We start from the raw sequence: 12886 nt of genomic DNA, 5'->3' as shown, positions 1-12886 counted from the left end.
ATTGAGCACAGTCATTGATTTGGAGATTGGGAAAACAGAACAACACAAACCCATTTCACTTGGCATGGGTAGGCCTTGGAAAACACATCGCTCTCCCTTGCTCTCTCTCTTTCTGTTACGGACACATGCAAATGCTGGCAGCCAGAAGTGTCTGGAGATGCATATATACAAACTTGAGCAAACATAACAAGCTGCACTGATCTCCTATTTGGCATCGCTGAGCGACCCAGCTGACAGGATCAGGCTACTCTCTGGACCCCAATGTGGATAATATCCTGAGCATTTTGTGTACCTGCCCACAACATTTAGCCTATCAACATCATCCATTTCAGCATCTCATCCTTTCCCTTTTCGTTGTTTAACGCTGTGCGTTTTCTTTTCTCCATCTCTGTTTCCAATTTAATTTGGGGTAAAAAAAAAGTTTTTCTTGGCTTCAAAGAGCCCTGTCCACCGCTTGGCTGGTTTGGCACAATGTCAAGCCTTCCAACAGGTAAACATGCTTTGTCTGTTGTATAAATTCTCACTCTCGCTCACACACACAAGTCTCTGCCCACTTACAGGGTAATCTAAAGAAATACTTGTTTTCATCTGCAGCAGGATCAGTTTGAACTAAATTAACTCATTTGTGTCTTGCCAAAAATATTCACTCCGCTTGAACTTTTTCAGATTTCATCACAGGCAGAAGATCCCTAGAAGCCCGTAGTTACTCTGGAGGAGCTGCAGAGATACACAGCTCAGGTGGTATGACCTGGTAACAGCAAAATTATTAATTTTGCCTTCCACAAATTTGGGCTTTTTCAAAAAAAAAAAAAAAAAAATTGCATAAAGAAGACATAAGAAATCTCGTTTGGAAGCAGCGTCGGTAATTACAGCTGCTAGTTGATCCTACGAAACTCAGTGCGTCTGTCACATGAACTCCCGCTAACAACATTAAAGACGGTGGCTGTAGCGCAACAAAATGCGAAGAAGTTCCAAGGATGCACATGCACCGTGTGGGAGCCGTGAGGGACGATGCGTGCGTTTTCTCCGACTGTCATCTCTCCTTGAGTTCAGCAACACTTCCTGTACACGTGCGTCTCAGCATCTCGCTTAACAACGCACACACGCTACGCTGGACCGGCGTGTGTGCGCGCGCGCGCGCGCGCGCGTGTGCGCCTGTCGCACTTCGTCTGCGCGGGGTGCATTATTGGACGCAGTAGACCGGACACCGCTAGAGGCGTACAGCGAGCGGTCACGCGGCGTGACAGAGAAGAGAGCAGCGTCGCTGTCAGAAGGCCTTTTTAACACACTGCTGCTCTCCATTCGGGGACACTTCATGAGCGTTTGACTGGGGAAAGGACTCTGCGAAGGGACGATAAACACAGCTCTCCAAAAACACCCGCAGAGAGACCACTGAAGCCCCAGAGGCTGGCTACCTGAAAACACACCGCTAATACCTCTGATCTATCCGAAGAGATGTGCGAAGAGGAAAAGAGGAGGGAAAAGAAAAAAAACTGCTTGGATCCTCCAACGGATGTGCAGATAGAGTAAGACAGCAGCTTTACTTCTTTTTTTATGAATCCCTGTTGATGCTTAGGATTAGGGTTGGCAGAAATATGGTTTGATATGTCACCTGAATAAGAATATTGCTTGTTTTTTTTTGTTGTTTTTTTCAAATGAATAATTCTGGGGGCTTTTTTGTACCACTGACTCTGTTTCAGCATGTGAAACATTGAACAGCTGTCAACAGGTCTGCTCAGACCAGAGAGCTCCAGCAGCGGGTTTTCATCAGGTACTGCCCACCCACTAGCTAAAGCAAATAAGCAGTATTAAGGCGAGATGTTTGCCTGAAAAATGTCAATTTGTTTTTTTTAGAAAAAGAAGAAATGCATTTTAAATACAACACGGACCTCAAAATATTGGAAAAGCATGTAATTGTTATTTTATTGTTGAATATTGAGCTCTAACTGAACTTAACAGCATTGTCTTTGCTCTGCTCTTTCAAAACAATGTCCACACTGTAAGCTAGCTCCAGCATATTGGGTCTTAAAGCCTAGGTTTTCTGGTTAATTATAATATACTAATTAACCAGCAAAATCCAAGCAGCCTTTTGCCATTGTGCACATAATGCACAGATGATTGGAATTCAAAATAATGTACAGCTCTAATAATAACAAATACATCTATTTTGTTAACATATAGTGGAAGGAAAAAAATATATAAATTAATCATTATCAAAATATATTAAAACAATTTTTTAAAATGACAAATAAAAAAGGAAATAAGTTATGCCCAATTTCATTTCATAAGGAAGTCTTGTTCCTCCCGGGTTTGAACATGGACGGAGACGACCAGCCAACAGAAGAACAACCCGTACACAGATTGCTGCTCAGATGAGAAACTCATGCAGCTTAGAGCAAAACTAAATGCTAACCAAACAATCTGCATTCAGTGTACTTTTACAAGTAGATCGCTGAAATTCAAAAGTACCCTTCCTTGGTAAACGACTCAAGGCACATTTATTTGTTTGTTGCTGTTGTTTTTCTCTCCATTAGCAGTTGCAATTAAGCCAATAAGTGTTCACTTTACAAGGCCGTAAAAGCTGAAGAAGTGCAAACTGCATACCAAAAATAATGAGTTCTGCGATGATGCCCTGTGGTTTGGTTTACTTAAAACCATATCGTATGAGTGGTATTTCTCATTGTACTTAAGCATTTCTGCGAATTACATTTAAATCTCACTTGTAGTTTATTCCTCGTTCACTTTCATTTAGATCTTAATTCATTGCTACTTAACTGTCAGATTATAACGTCGGATCACATGAAATCCCTCAGCTGACCTCTTCCTGAAAGGTATTTATTGGAGGCACATAACTGCAGCGCTTCATAGAAGACTATGACTAAAATATAGAAAATGACTCAGTTTCCGTAGCCGGTCATGAAAGAAACTAAAATTACAAAAGCACAAAGTGTTCTCTTCTTAAATTAGATCATTTTAAAGACACTTTTTTTAAACTTTTATATTTCTGTATATAAACTAAATCTGTTTGTTTTCTAAAGTCCCTGAAGATTACATTCGTTTTGAATCTCTCGCTATGCTATTAAAGTAAACCGAATTTGATTCAATCTTTGAATAATGGGAACAAATTGCTTGCAAAACTTCCAATACTTGGGGTTACTTGGGACATGTTATGAACTTTATTCATTACGTCTACTTTAAATCGCAGCATCAACAGATTTGGTTCTGGTTTTTGCCCTGTAGAACTGATTTCAGGGTTTGGATGTTAAAAAAAGAAATACTTTCTCTAACATTGAGTCAATAAAACTTACTATTTTCTTCTTAGTGTTTTCTACTTATGCACACTCTCATGCCTTTAAGCGTAATTACACTGATGTGTTCTGTTACTTTGACTGGCACACTGTTATTGACACGGCTTCACTAACAGATGGGTGTTGTTTTTCTCTGCCCCTATATTTACATCATAAAGCATTTCAACGGAGGGTCGGCGACCCCTTTAGCTAATATGTGCAGAGTTTGTAATGTTTACCCGAAAATATAAGCACAGTGCAGTGAACTGAGCTACAATGATGCACACACAGCTATGGTGGGGGAGCCGATTTCCTTTGCTCTTCAAAGCCCTTTCAGTCAGCATACGAACACACCAACAAACACGTTTACACATGCACATATTCTCTGTCCGGAAGTGACAAGCTTCAGAGGGCTTTGACAAATTAGCTTTTCAGTCTGCTGCTGTGCTTTTCACTTTTTCTTTCGCCCTCCTCTTCCTTTTATTTATTTATTTATTTTTTTCCGTACTCAGTCTCACTTCTTGTTTTCGCTCCCGTTTTTCCCCTGGGCCTTCTAAGGCACAGCAGAGGTCACAATCACATCGACTCTGTGTTTAAAAACCAAATGCACCTGTGTGTCAAAGGGCAAGGCTGTCTAAAGTCAACAAGTCCTGGGATCTTAAACGGGACATTAGCCAGAGGGTGTTGCAAAGAAAAACAAAACAAAACAAAAAATGTCAAGTGCAAAGTGTGAAACTTGTTTTCCTCCACCTTCAGTATTCATTGACATGTGCAAAGCTAATGAAATTGACTTGTAATGTAAAATCCATTCTGAATGACACATCCTACCATCTAGTTTTGGCAGCCAACGTAAAAATTGCACCATTAGCAAGTCACAGAACAAAACTACAGTCAACCTCTAATTATCGAGATAAGTCAAAGGAAAAGGAAAACTAATATGGCCTGGGGAGAAGAGGTTGAATTTCACTGACAATGTCATTCGCTTCCTTGGGGAATTATTTGGCTTTGGGAGGCAGGAGTGACTCAAAGGGATCCTGGCTGTCCCAAAGACTTTGAATGACACCTTCCCCAACTTTCCCTGTGAATTTCAGCGAGGCTCTGAAGTTCTGAGAGGCTGAAGAAGTGAAGTTTGACACAGCTTTGAAGCCTGCCCCCGGGGTTCGGCGTTGAAGCAGGGAAGGCCTCTCGTCGGAGGCGGCAGCTGCTTTGTCTGGTGAGCCGGAGGCCCCGAAGAACGGCCCGGTTTCAGAGAGGCCGAGCCGCCAGCACCGACTGAATTCGACGCAGGTGAAGACATCGGCTTGTGGATGCGAGGAGGCTGCAGGGTGCGAGGGCGAGCCGATCTCGGCGCGTCAGAGTTCTGTGCCGGCACAGTGGGAGCTCTCTGCCCAAGCTGTGAAGCGGACGGAGGTGCTGACGCTGGACCGTCTGTGCCAGTTATTCCCCGTGGAGCGCAGGAGCGGGGGCGGCGCAGGTTGGTCCTGGGCAGATGACTCAGCTTGTCAGAGCCACCCGCCCCTGACCCGTCTACTTTAGTGGCTTCAAGAGGACGGTCATTATCTTTGCAAGTCGCTTCCTCTGATCTGCTCCGCGTGAGCTTACTGTGGCCCTCGGTGGGGGGAGTTTTTATTAGTCTTTCCTGGTGCGGCTGCTCGTTGAGATAGGGGTTGAAAGGCTGTAGCGTTCGAGGCTGCGGGAGAAAAAGGAAAAAGAATAAATAAATAAACCAAAAAAATAAAAAATAAAAAAAAGAGAAAACTGCAAATAGTCATTGTTTCAGAGGTGGTGCGTTTTTGATCCCCATGGTAACCACGCTGCCGAGTATTTTGCTGCTGTGAATGAATTTTCAAATCAGAAAGCATACAAACATTCTGCCTTTTTCCCCCACTTGGTTGTTTACTCTTCAAAATGAAGGCTGTTTTCTTTGACGGGCCCTTCACCGCTCCCAAAACGGGGAAAAGCAACGACACACACGACGGTTTAAAAACAAGCAGGGAAGAAGTTTTTCATGTTGGACTCTTTAGTTTTGGGTTCTGCTGAGCCATTTTGCATGAGGGGTTGTTGAACCACCTGACAATTAAACCAGAGATATCTTAGAGACAACAAAATCATAATGACCATTTTTTTCCTTCTAGAAGCTTACAGTTATAAACTGAAGCTAATTGTCTAAACCAGGACCGGTTTTGCTGTGATTTCTTCTTTCTGATCTCTTCACATTCCAGTCGTAAAAGAATCGTTTTTACAAAACAGTACAGTGGTTTTTCCACATCGTTCAGAACTTACGAAATTTTACAGCAACAAACCTCAACATATCACATACCAACACCTTAAACATTCAAAAAGCAATATGCGGTGGAAAATAACTATGAACATCAAACATGCCGTCTGCATTTTAAAACCTGGTGGTGGCAGCATCATGCTGTGGGGATCCCTCTTTTTCAGCTGAGTCAGGTAAGCTGTCCCATCTGAAAGAAACGTCTTCCAGGATGTTAAAATAACTGATAAAACTATGGTGGGGTTCCACCTTCCAGTACGACAACAATCCAATAAGATGAATAAAATTTAAAGGTACTTATAGTATACGTTGAGTGGCAAATTATTAGCATAACTTTTATTGCTCTTTTGTTCAAAATGACTTCATTTAGAGAAAAAAAAATACATAAACATACAACAATAGCTGCAAGATTAGATTGATATTTTTATAGATCAAAGCATATTTTATGTGTAAGGATGGCCAAGTCAAAACCTAAAACAAAAAACCAATTAAGAATCTACAACAAGTATTGAAAAGCATAGTTTACAGACACTTTCAATTCCCCCTGACTGAGATATTTTGCAAATAAAACTGGCTAAAGTTGTGCAATGCTGATAGCAATGTAGCCTAATAGCTCCAATGAAGGGTAGAGCTACACAGTGTTGAGATGGGATTATCCCAGAAACTTCTTGCCACACTTTTCAGATTTCCATTTAGGAAAAACATAAAATTGCAATGTTATTGTTTAATACTGGAATCTGCTGCATTCAAGCAAATAAACTACAAAAGCTGACCAAATACTTAAACCCTGCTGTTTTTTTTCTAAATATCACACACATTTATTGCAACAAATATTGTGATCCTACATATCTATCTTTTATAAAGATAAAATAATGCAGACAGATATTTTATCACTTTAAATCCCCACAAAAACTTCCAACTGTGCAGCTGTACTGTGATAAAACACAAATAAATTCAAGGGGCTGTATAGCACAGCAAGCAAACTTCAACTTTTCTTCACGTCCGCTTCAGATTTATTCCAGAAAAAAGTCCATTTGTGTTCATATTCTAAGTAGCCCCGAACATCAATAAAGACACTTCATGCTGTTTCTAACATGAGCCGTTGAGTTTCACATAGATCTGTGAACTATCAGTGGCCGTCAGATTTTACCTCTGGATATCTGAGCATCTGGTCTTTTGGGATCTTTGTGCCTTGGCAGGATCTTACAATATTCAACCCACCTGAAACCATGAACAGCTACTAATGAGCCTGAATCCCATCTTAGCACAACTTTGCTCCTCTGAGTAGAAGGTAAGAGAATCTCAAAGGATGCGCACATATTATATATATCTATAGCTGCACTGGTCAGGTTTGCTGTGGATTTTCCCACCAGTGGTCATTTGCAATATTAGGCACCACAGCTCCATCTCCTGGTCCCCTGCCACACTGCAGCTTGTTTTTGGACCAATTCTGCCAAGTGAAACTGTTGTTTTCTTGTCAAAGACTTGCAACTCAAACTGTCTTATGAATAAATGTTTGTGGTGCTTCTTGCGTAAGGGCATATTATCTTTGCCAATCCACTGTGTTATTAGTTTGTTTTTCCATATTCAGTGTCAGAGGGGAAGAACTCCTTGATGGCTCTAATAATTCAAAAGACAAATCACAATTAGCAGGAGATGTCACCATGCACTTTGCTAACAAGCGACATGAGCATAATCAACAAAGTGGATGAAACGCAACTTTTATCCCATTTCACGTTTTGATCTCGTCTGCATTCACGCTGAGAAACTTTAAAAGCCGACTTTATTCTACATTTCATCTGGAGTTCATAACAAATCCGGTCTGAAAAGTCTATTAATGGAAGCACGTCAGTAACCTGGCACCTTTAATTGTAAGGCATGTCATTAGCCCACACGGCACAGCGTATTTATACCTTCTCCTGGCTGGTGGGGAGACGGTGTGTGATGGCGGCATGACATGCCTACAGGCTTGGAGCCAGTAATTATTTGCATCTACAGGTGTCTGCTTCAGATACTAATAATTTGCAGCAATCACTCGGAGCTTTCTGATTCACTGTCATGCAGGTAAATATCTCAGCTTCTAATGATAGCTATCGCATTAACAGAAATCCACCCAAGTGCCAATTTGCGGCACCTGGAAGATGTCGTGGCCAACTGCGATCTGTCTCGTCTGCAGCTTCAATCACCACCAGGAGTAAGCGAGTGACTGGAAAACAGCATGCAGGAAGGGGAAAATATGGACTGAGAAACTGTGAGAGTTTGCTGAAGTACATGACTGTAGCAAAAGCCTGGATGAAACCGTCAATATTGTGACGCACCATGCTGAAGGCTGGATCGGAGTTAAAAGAACAGAGAAGTTGTTTCATGCTTTACACAGAGGAATCCGGGTATGAAACGTATCTGCATCCATTAACACAGGATCTTTACTAACTGTGAGCGACTTTTGAACCTTAAATGGTAAAGCTGGAAAGAAAAAAAGAAAAAAGAAAGAAAAACATGCACAAGACTTAATGTGATGGAATAAACACGACAAATCAAAGTTGAAAACAAGAGGGTTTTTTTAAAACCCCACAAAGCTGATCATCTGTGTACCACAAACATTTTCATACTCATGCTTGAACTTTTCATATTTTAATCTCAATACAAAAACAAACTTGAACGTTTTTTGAGGATGTCACTGGGTTTGATTAAAATAGTAGTGCATGACTTTTTGAAGAGGAAGGAAAAAAGGAATAAGGTTTTCAAACGCGCCACATGTTTTCTGCCTTCCTCGTCAACACTTCAGAGTCCTAGATGCAGCTGCAGGTCTTATGGGGTTTGTCTCTAGCAGCTTTCCACATCTACTGTACTTCTTTGTAAAAAAGTTAAAAGTCTCATAATCAGATTTAGATTCAGCCTATTCCAAAACATTGTGTAATGCAGGTTTTTTTTTTCTTATTACCTTTTTTGCAAAAAGGTTGTTTGTTTTTTTTAACCATTTATCATTTCTCTTCCATGTTCATGCACTACTTTATGTTGGCATATCACAAACCCCCACCTCAGAAAAACCAGTGAAAGTTTGTGTTTGTGGCAAAAAAAATATGAATAAGAAAGGTTTTGCAAGACACTGCAGCACTCTTCATAGTCATCTACAAAATCAATGGAGAATTTATGCAAAGTAAAAGCTGAAAAACCAAATCATGCCAACAGCTGTACAAGGACATGCTTCTGTCGTGCCCCTCTGACGCCAAAACTTCAGAGCGGCGTGTTGGTCTGAGGGAGCAGCATCTTCACATTAAAGAAAGGGTTACTGTACCACGCTGTGTCAGTGAAGTAGTGCACTAGATGCTCCACTCCTAGCCAAAGGCGTTATGCAATGAGGAGGCAAAGGCAGAGGAGAACGAATGAGAAGGGTTCAGTCACATTCAGATTTTTTGAGAGACAGACAGTGTAGACTTGAGAGGAGGATGGGGCTTTGAAGACAGGCAGCGTGGATAAAAATAGCTGCAGGTTAAAGAGAAAGAAGTACGTATTTATTTTATTATTTTATTTATTTATCTTTTTTACTGTGCTGGATATGTTTTTCCCAGAAGTAAAACAAAGCTTCAAAACAAGGTCATGTGTTAGGTGAAAAAAACAAACCCTTGCAATGTCAAGTATGGTTAGGATTTTCCTAATTAACGTCAATGTCTAATTCTTTAATCTGAAAATAAAAAACCTCCACTGGCAAAATATTCTGTTTTTTTTTTCTCAAAAAAAAAAAAAAATCACTGTTCACTGCTACTAGACTGGCAGTTAATAGCACCTTCATTGAAAACTGTGATATATTTATGTATGTAAAAAAAGAAATAAATAAACATTGAAATAACTTAATTGTGCTGAAATAAATGTACCTTGGCTACATTTTTTTCCCCCACATTCCTTATCAATAAAAGGCCGAGTCCTGGGGAGACACACAACAAGAAAGCAGCGTGGATTCCTTTATTCTTCCCTTTGTGTTTTTCACTCACATGTGCATTTTCAGAGGGCTATTCACCTATTCTTATTGTTCTTTGCCTACCTTGTCTACCCGCTAACACGTCTCCACTGCACTCACAAAAGCTTTGTTGTTATGCCCAATAAGTTGAGACGGTTGTGACAACAATCTCAACATTTCTTCAGTCTTGTCATTTTTAATAAAGTCCTACTGGTTTACTTTCAGGTTTGTGTTTGCAGCAAAGCGTGTGTTGTGTGTTTTACTCTTCAAGGGCTGACTATACATTGCCTGAATGGTGAGCTGGTATTTTATTCATGGTCATCATATATTGAAACTATCCCTGCTGTAAGCTGGAGTTGATGTATTATCACTAAGTTAACAACTACGTGCGTGCCTTGAAAGTCGACAAAAAGACAAAAGAAAAATAAATCAATAGTAGAGGTGCACCAATTTGGATCATTCTACTCATCTCTACTCAGTAAAGCGTTCAGTTGTTGTTTGAGATCTAGACTTTAAAAACAGTATTCCATATATTTTGTTGCTTTTCTGAAGGTACTGTTGTTTTAAAACAGAGAACAGAGAGAAAGGAGAACAATCAGAGTTTAGCATATTTATCAAATACATTGTTTAGCACTAAAAACATCAGTCTGTCAATAATCCCTCAAGAATGTGTATACCCTTACCTCAAATCTAGCTTGTTCCATGACAGAGTTTAAAAGCTCAGAAGGACAAAAGTGAGTAATTTTGGTCTGCTAAGTTTAGCTTTCTCTCGCTCTCTCGCAGCCCGAGAGGTCTGGAGTTCTCTTTTCGAAAAATATTCTCACTTATTTCCTCCAATCTTATTTTTGAACACCTCATCTGTACCAAAAAGAGCCAAGTTTGACTCTTCTTCACTCAGCAACAACAGTGGCCACAATGAAGATCACAGTTTTCACAAAGCAAAATAAAAACAATAAAAACAAATAATTTGTGTTCCCTTTATATACATTGTGTGTCTTTTCCATTTGTTTAATTACTTGCTTATTCTTTTATTTGTGCATTATTTTTTTTCCCCCAGTTTTCATGTAATCTAATCTCCGGTAAAATCTGGTTAGAGCAAAATTTGCCTGTAGCTGTGAAACACATCCCTTAAAAAACACAATAAATACGCAATTGACTGAAAACCTGGTTGAGTTTTTTTGAACACATGCATTTTGTTATAGAATGTTAGAGAAGCAGAAAATGTTAGTAACTCACTGTGTCTGCGCTGGGGCATGCTGGTATGGATCAAGCCCTGCTGCTGTGCATGCCAAGGGGACAGCAAGGGGTTGGGCAGCACACCCTGTGCAGAGCAAAGACACAAAGGACAAAAAGTAATGCATACCCAAGCACACACTCACTCACACACGCACACCGAAAGTCCTGCTCAAAGAAGTAATTGACCCTTTGCACAAGACGTCATGCACTTCAGAAAGCAGCCCACTCCGCTTTTACGATCACAGCCTACGTGTGAATGAATTCCTGCAAAATTGGTCAAAAAAACCAGATGGTAGCCTAAAATCGCTTTCATTTAGTTGATTTCGCAGTGAAAATTGTCATAGGGTGCTGCGCAGTCGGCTGAAAAAACACACAAGGTTGCAAAGCAAACTTGTCATTGCAGCCTTTTCCGTTTGATGAGGAAATAAGATTGAGATGGATAGCAGCAATCATTCATAAGGACTGGCAGCCCTTGGTGTATATGCGGATTTGCAGCGAACACTTTTAACAAGGTAAAAAGATTAACATTCATATACTTCAAAAGAAAGAAAGATTAGTGAGATGCAAATATTGCCATTTAGAGAAGGTTTGCACGGCTGATAATGGAGAAAAATGTCCCGCCGTCATGTAGCCAACACTTTGTATGATTTTAAGTCTGCTCTGTTGTAAGATGAAGTGCCGTTTATGACATATAAATGTGGCCTGAATTCAGAAAACGAAAAAAAAAAAGTTGCTGATTTGATCAAATCAATAGACTTGGAGAAGCTATGAGTCGGTTCTAAGTAGTATCTCCAACATTTGGAAATACTATTGTCTATGAATCCCACCTAGATGTGCTATGTCCACAGATTAGTTATTTTGACATGGACACATAGAAGCCATGGCTATATTGGCATAAACAACTTGGGAAAACTTCACTTCCTACATCTGCCATGGCCCCACAATGCGATTTGGTGGCATAGTTGTGTAAAAGGTCGATAGTGAAGCACCAAGGCATCATTAGCAAGTACGATCTGTCCTATTAGCACATTGCACAAAAACTAAGTCACATGCAAACCTTCATTCTGTCATGCAAAGACCGATACATCATGTGAGGCCACTTTAAAATTTTATTTCTTAGCATAACTTGATTATGTTATCTGAAGTTTTGTTGTTCTTTGCAGGGAAATCGCCAACACACAAAAAAGAAATACCTATGCAGGACACATCCAAGTGTAGGAAGAGTATATTTAATAAAACAATTTCTCGGCATTATTCTATAAGGGCAGTATGTCCAAGAAGCAAGAACAAGAAAAGGAGGATCTATGTTTCTCATGGTTTCTATCCTAATTTATTCAAGACATTCTGTAACTGTAAACACTCTGCTAAGTCCGCACCAATAATAGCTTTTCTCCCTCTCAATAACACCTTGCATCCTGATCACCTTGCATGTCCCTATTAGTAATGCAGTGATTTTGTTTCCTCACTATTCATCTTATCGCAGCGTAACGTGTTTGCATCTTACCTATGGAGCTACAGCAAGTGTGGCACACCACCAGAAATAGGTGCATTAGAAACAATGTGACAGAGTGCAGCCCTGACTCTGCATAATGCATGATGTGATGCATAGCGCTGAAGCTATGCGTGTGGTAATAAGCATAGCAGCAGCAGCGGCAGAAGGGACAGTCCAGTCATGGAGGCTGTTCATCTCTGGCTGTATCGACTAGAAAGGTTCTCTGTAACAACACAGATCAGTCCAGCCTGACTGTGGGCTTTACTGGCACGCATGGTTGCTGTTCCCTAAAGTTTAGGCTTTTCTGCTTAGATCAGAGAGTTACATATTTTTTTATGTCGGGATTGACTTTGCTGTTTGGATCCGAGAGAGGTGTTGGGATAATATTCAGCGAGAAATAAATTCATTTATTCAATGATGTATGGGGGGGACGGGGGGGAAGGAATGTTCTCTCAAGAAGTTTTGACTCGAGATAGCATAAGATCTCAGCCAGGCTTCACTTCAAAGTACATATGCATCCTCTGTGTTTGAGAATGTTTGCAGTGTACTCAGAACAGGGCCTTAAAGAGACAGAAGCTAAGGTAACACTTTATTTGAAGGGGGTTGAATAAGACTGACATGACACTGTCATAAACATGACA

At 40.4% G+C, this 12886-nt stretch overlaps 1 protein-coding gene across 5 annotated transcripts in view; it reads right to left on the bottom strand.

Annotated features, from left to right (window-relative positions):
* Nucleotides 1–378: 378 nt before the first annotated feature.
* Nucleotides 379–12886, bottom strand: part of ccser2a (coiled-coil serine-rich protein 2a) — a 60741-nt gene continuing 48233 nt past the window's right edge. The window contains exons 10-13 of one of the 5 annotated variants that reach the window (XR_001661329.1): nucleotides 10754–10838; nucleotides 7881–8025; nucleotides 7697–7768; nucleotides 4891–4977 (exon numbers count right to left, since the gene is read on the bottom strand). Coding sequence is in view for 4 of the 5 variants with exons in the window: in XM_007545449.2 (XP_007545511.1) it covers nucleotides 4375–4977 (603 nt within the window). In the remaining variant the exon portion in view is untranslated. Of the gene's footprint in view, nucleotides 4978–7696; nucleotides 7769–7880; nucleotides 8026–8857; nucleotides 8898–10753; nucleotides 10839–12886 lie in introns of all 5 variants that reach the window. The other 4 variants (XM_016668023.1, XM_016668024.1, XM_007545450.2 and 1 more) reach the window with 4 other exon arrangements.

The sequence above is a fragment of the Poecilia formosa genome, unplaced genomic scaffold (assembly GCF_000485575.1).
Source record: "Poecilia formosa unplaced genomic scaffold, Poecilia_formosa-5.1.2 Scaffold12, whole genome shotgun sequence".
In the NCBI taxonomy this organism is placed as follows: domain Eukaryota; kingdom Metazoa; phylum Chordata; class Actinopteri; order Cyprinodontiformes; family Poeciliidae; genus Poecilia; species Poecilia formosa.
The sequence above is the reverse complement of the archived record's forward strand: the minus strand, read 5'-3'. Positions and strand labels throughout refer to the sequence as shown.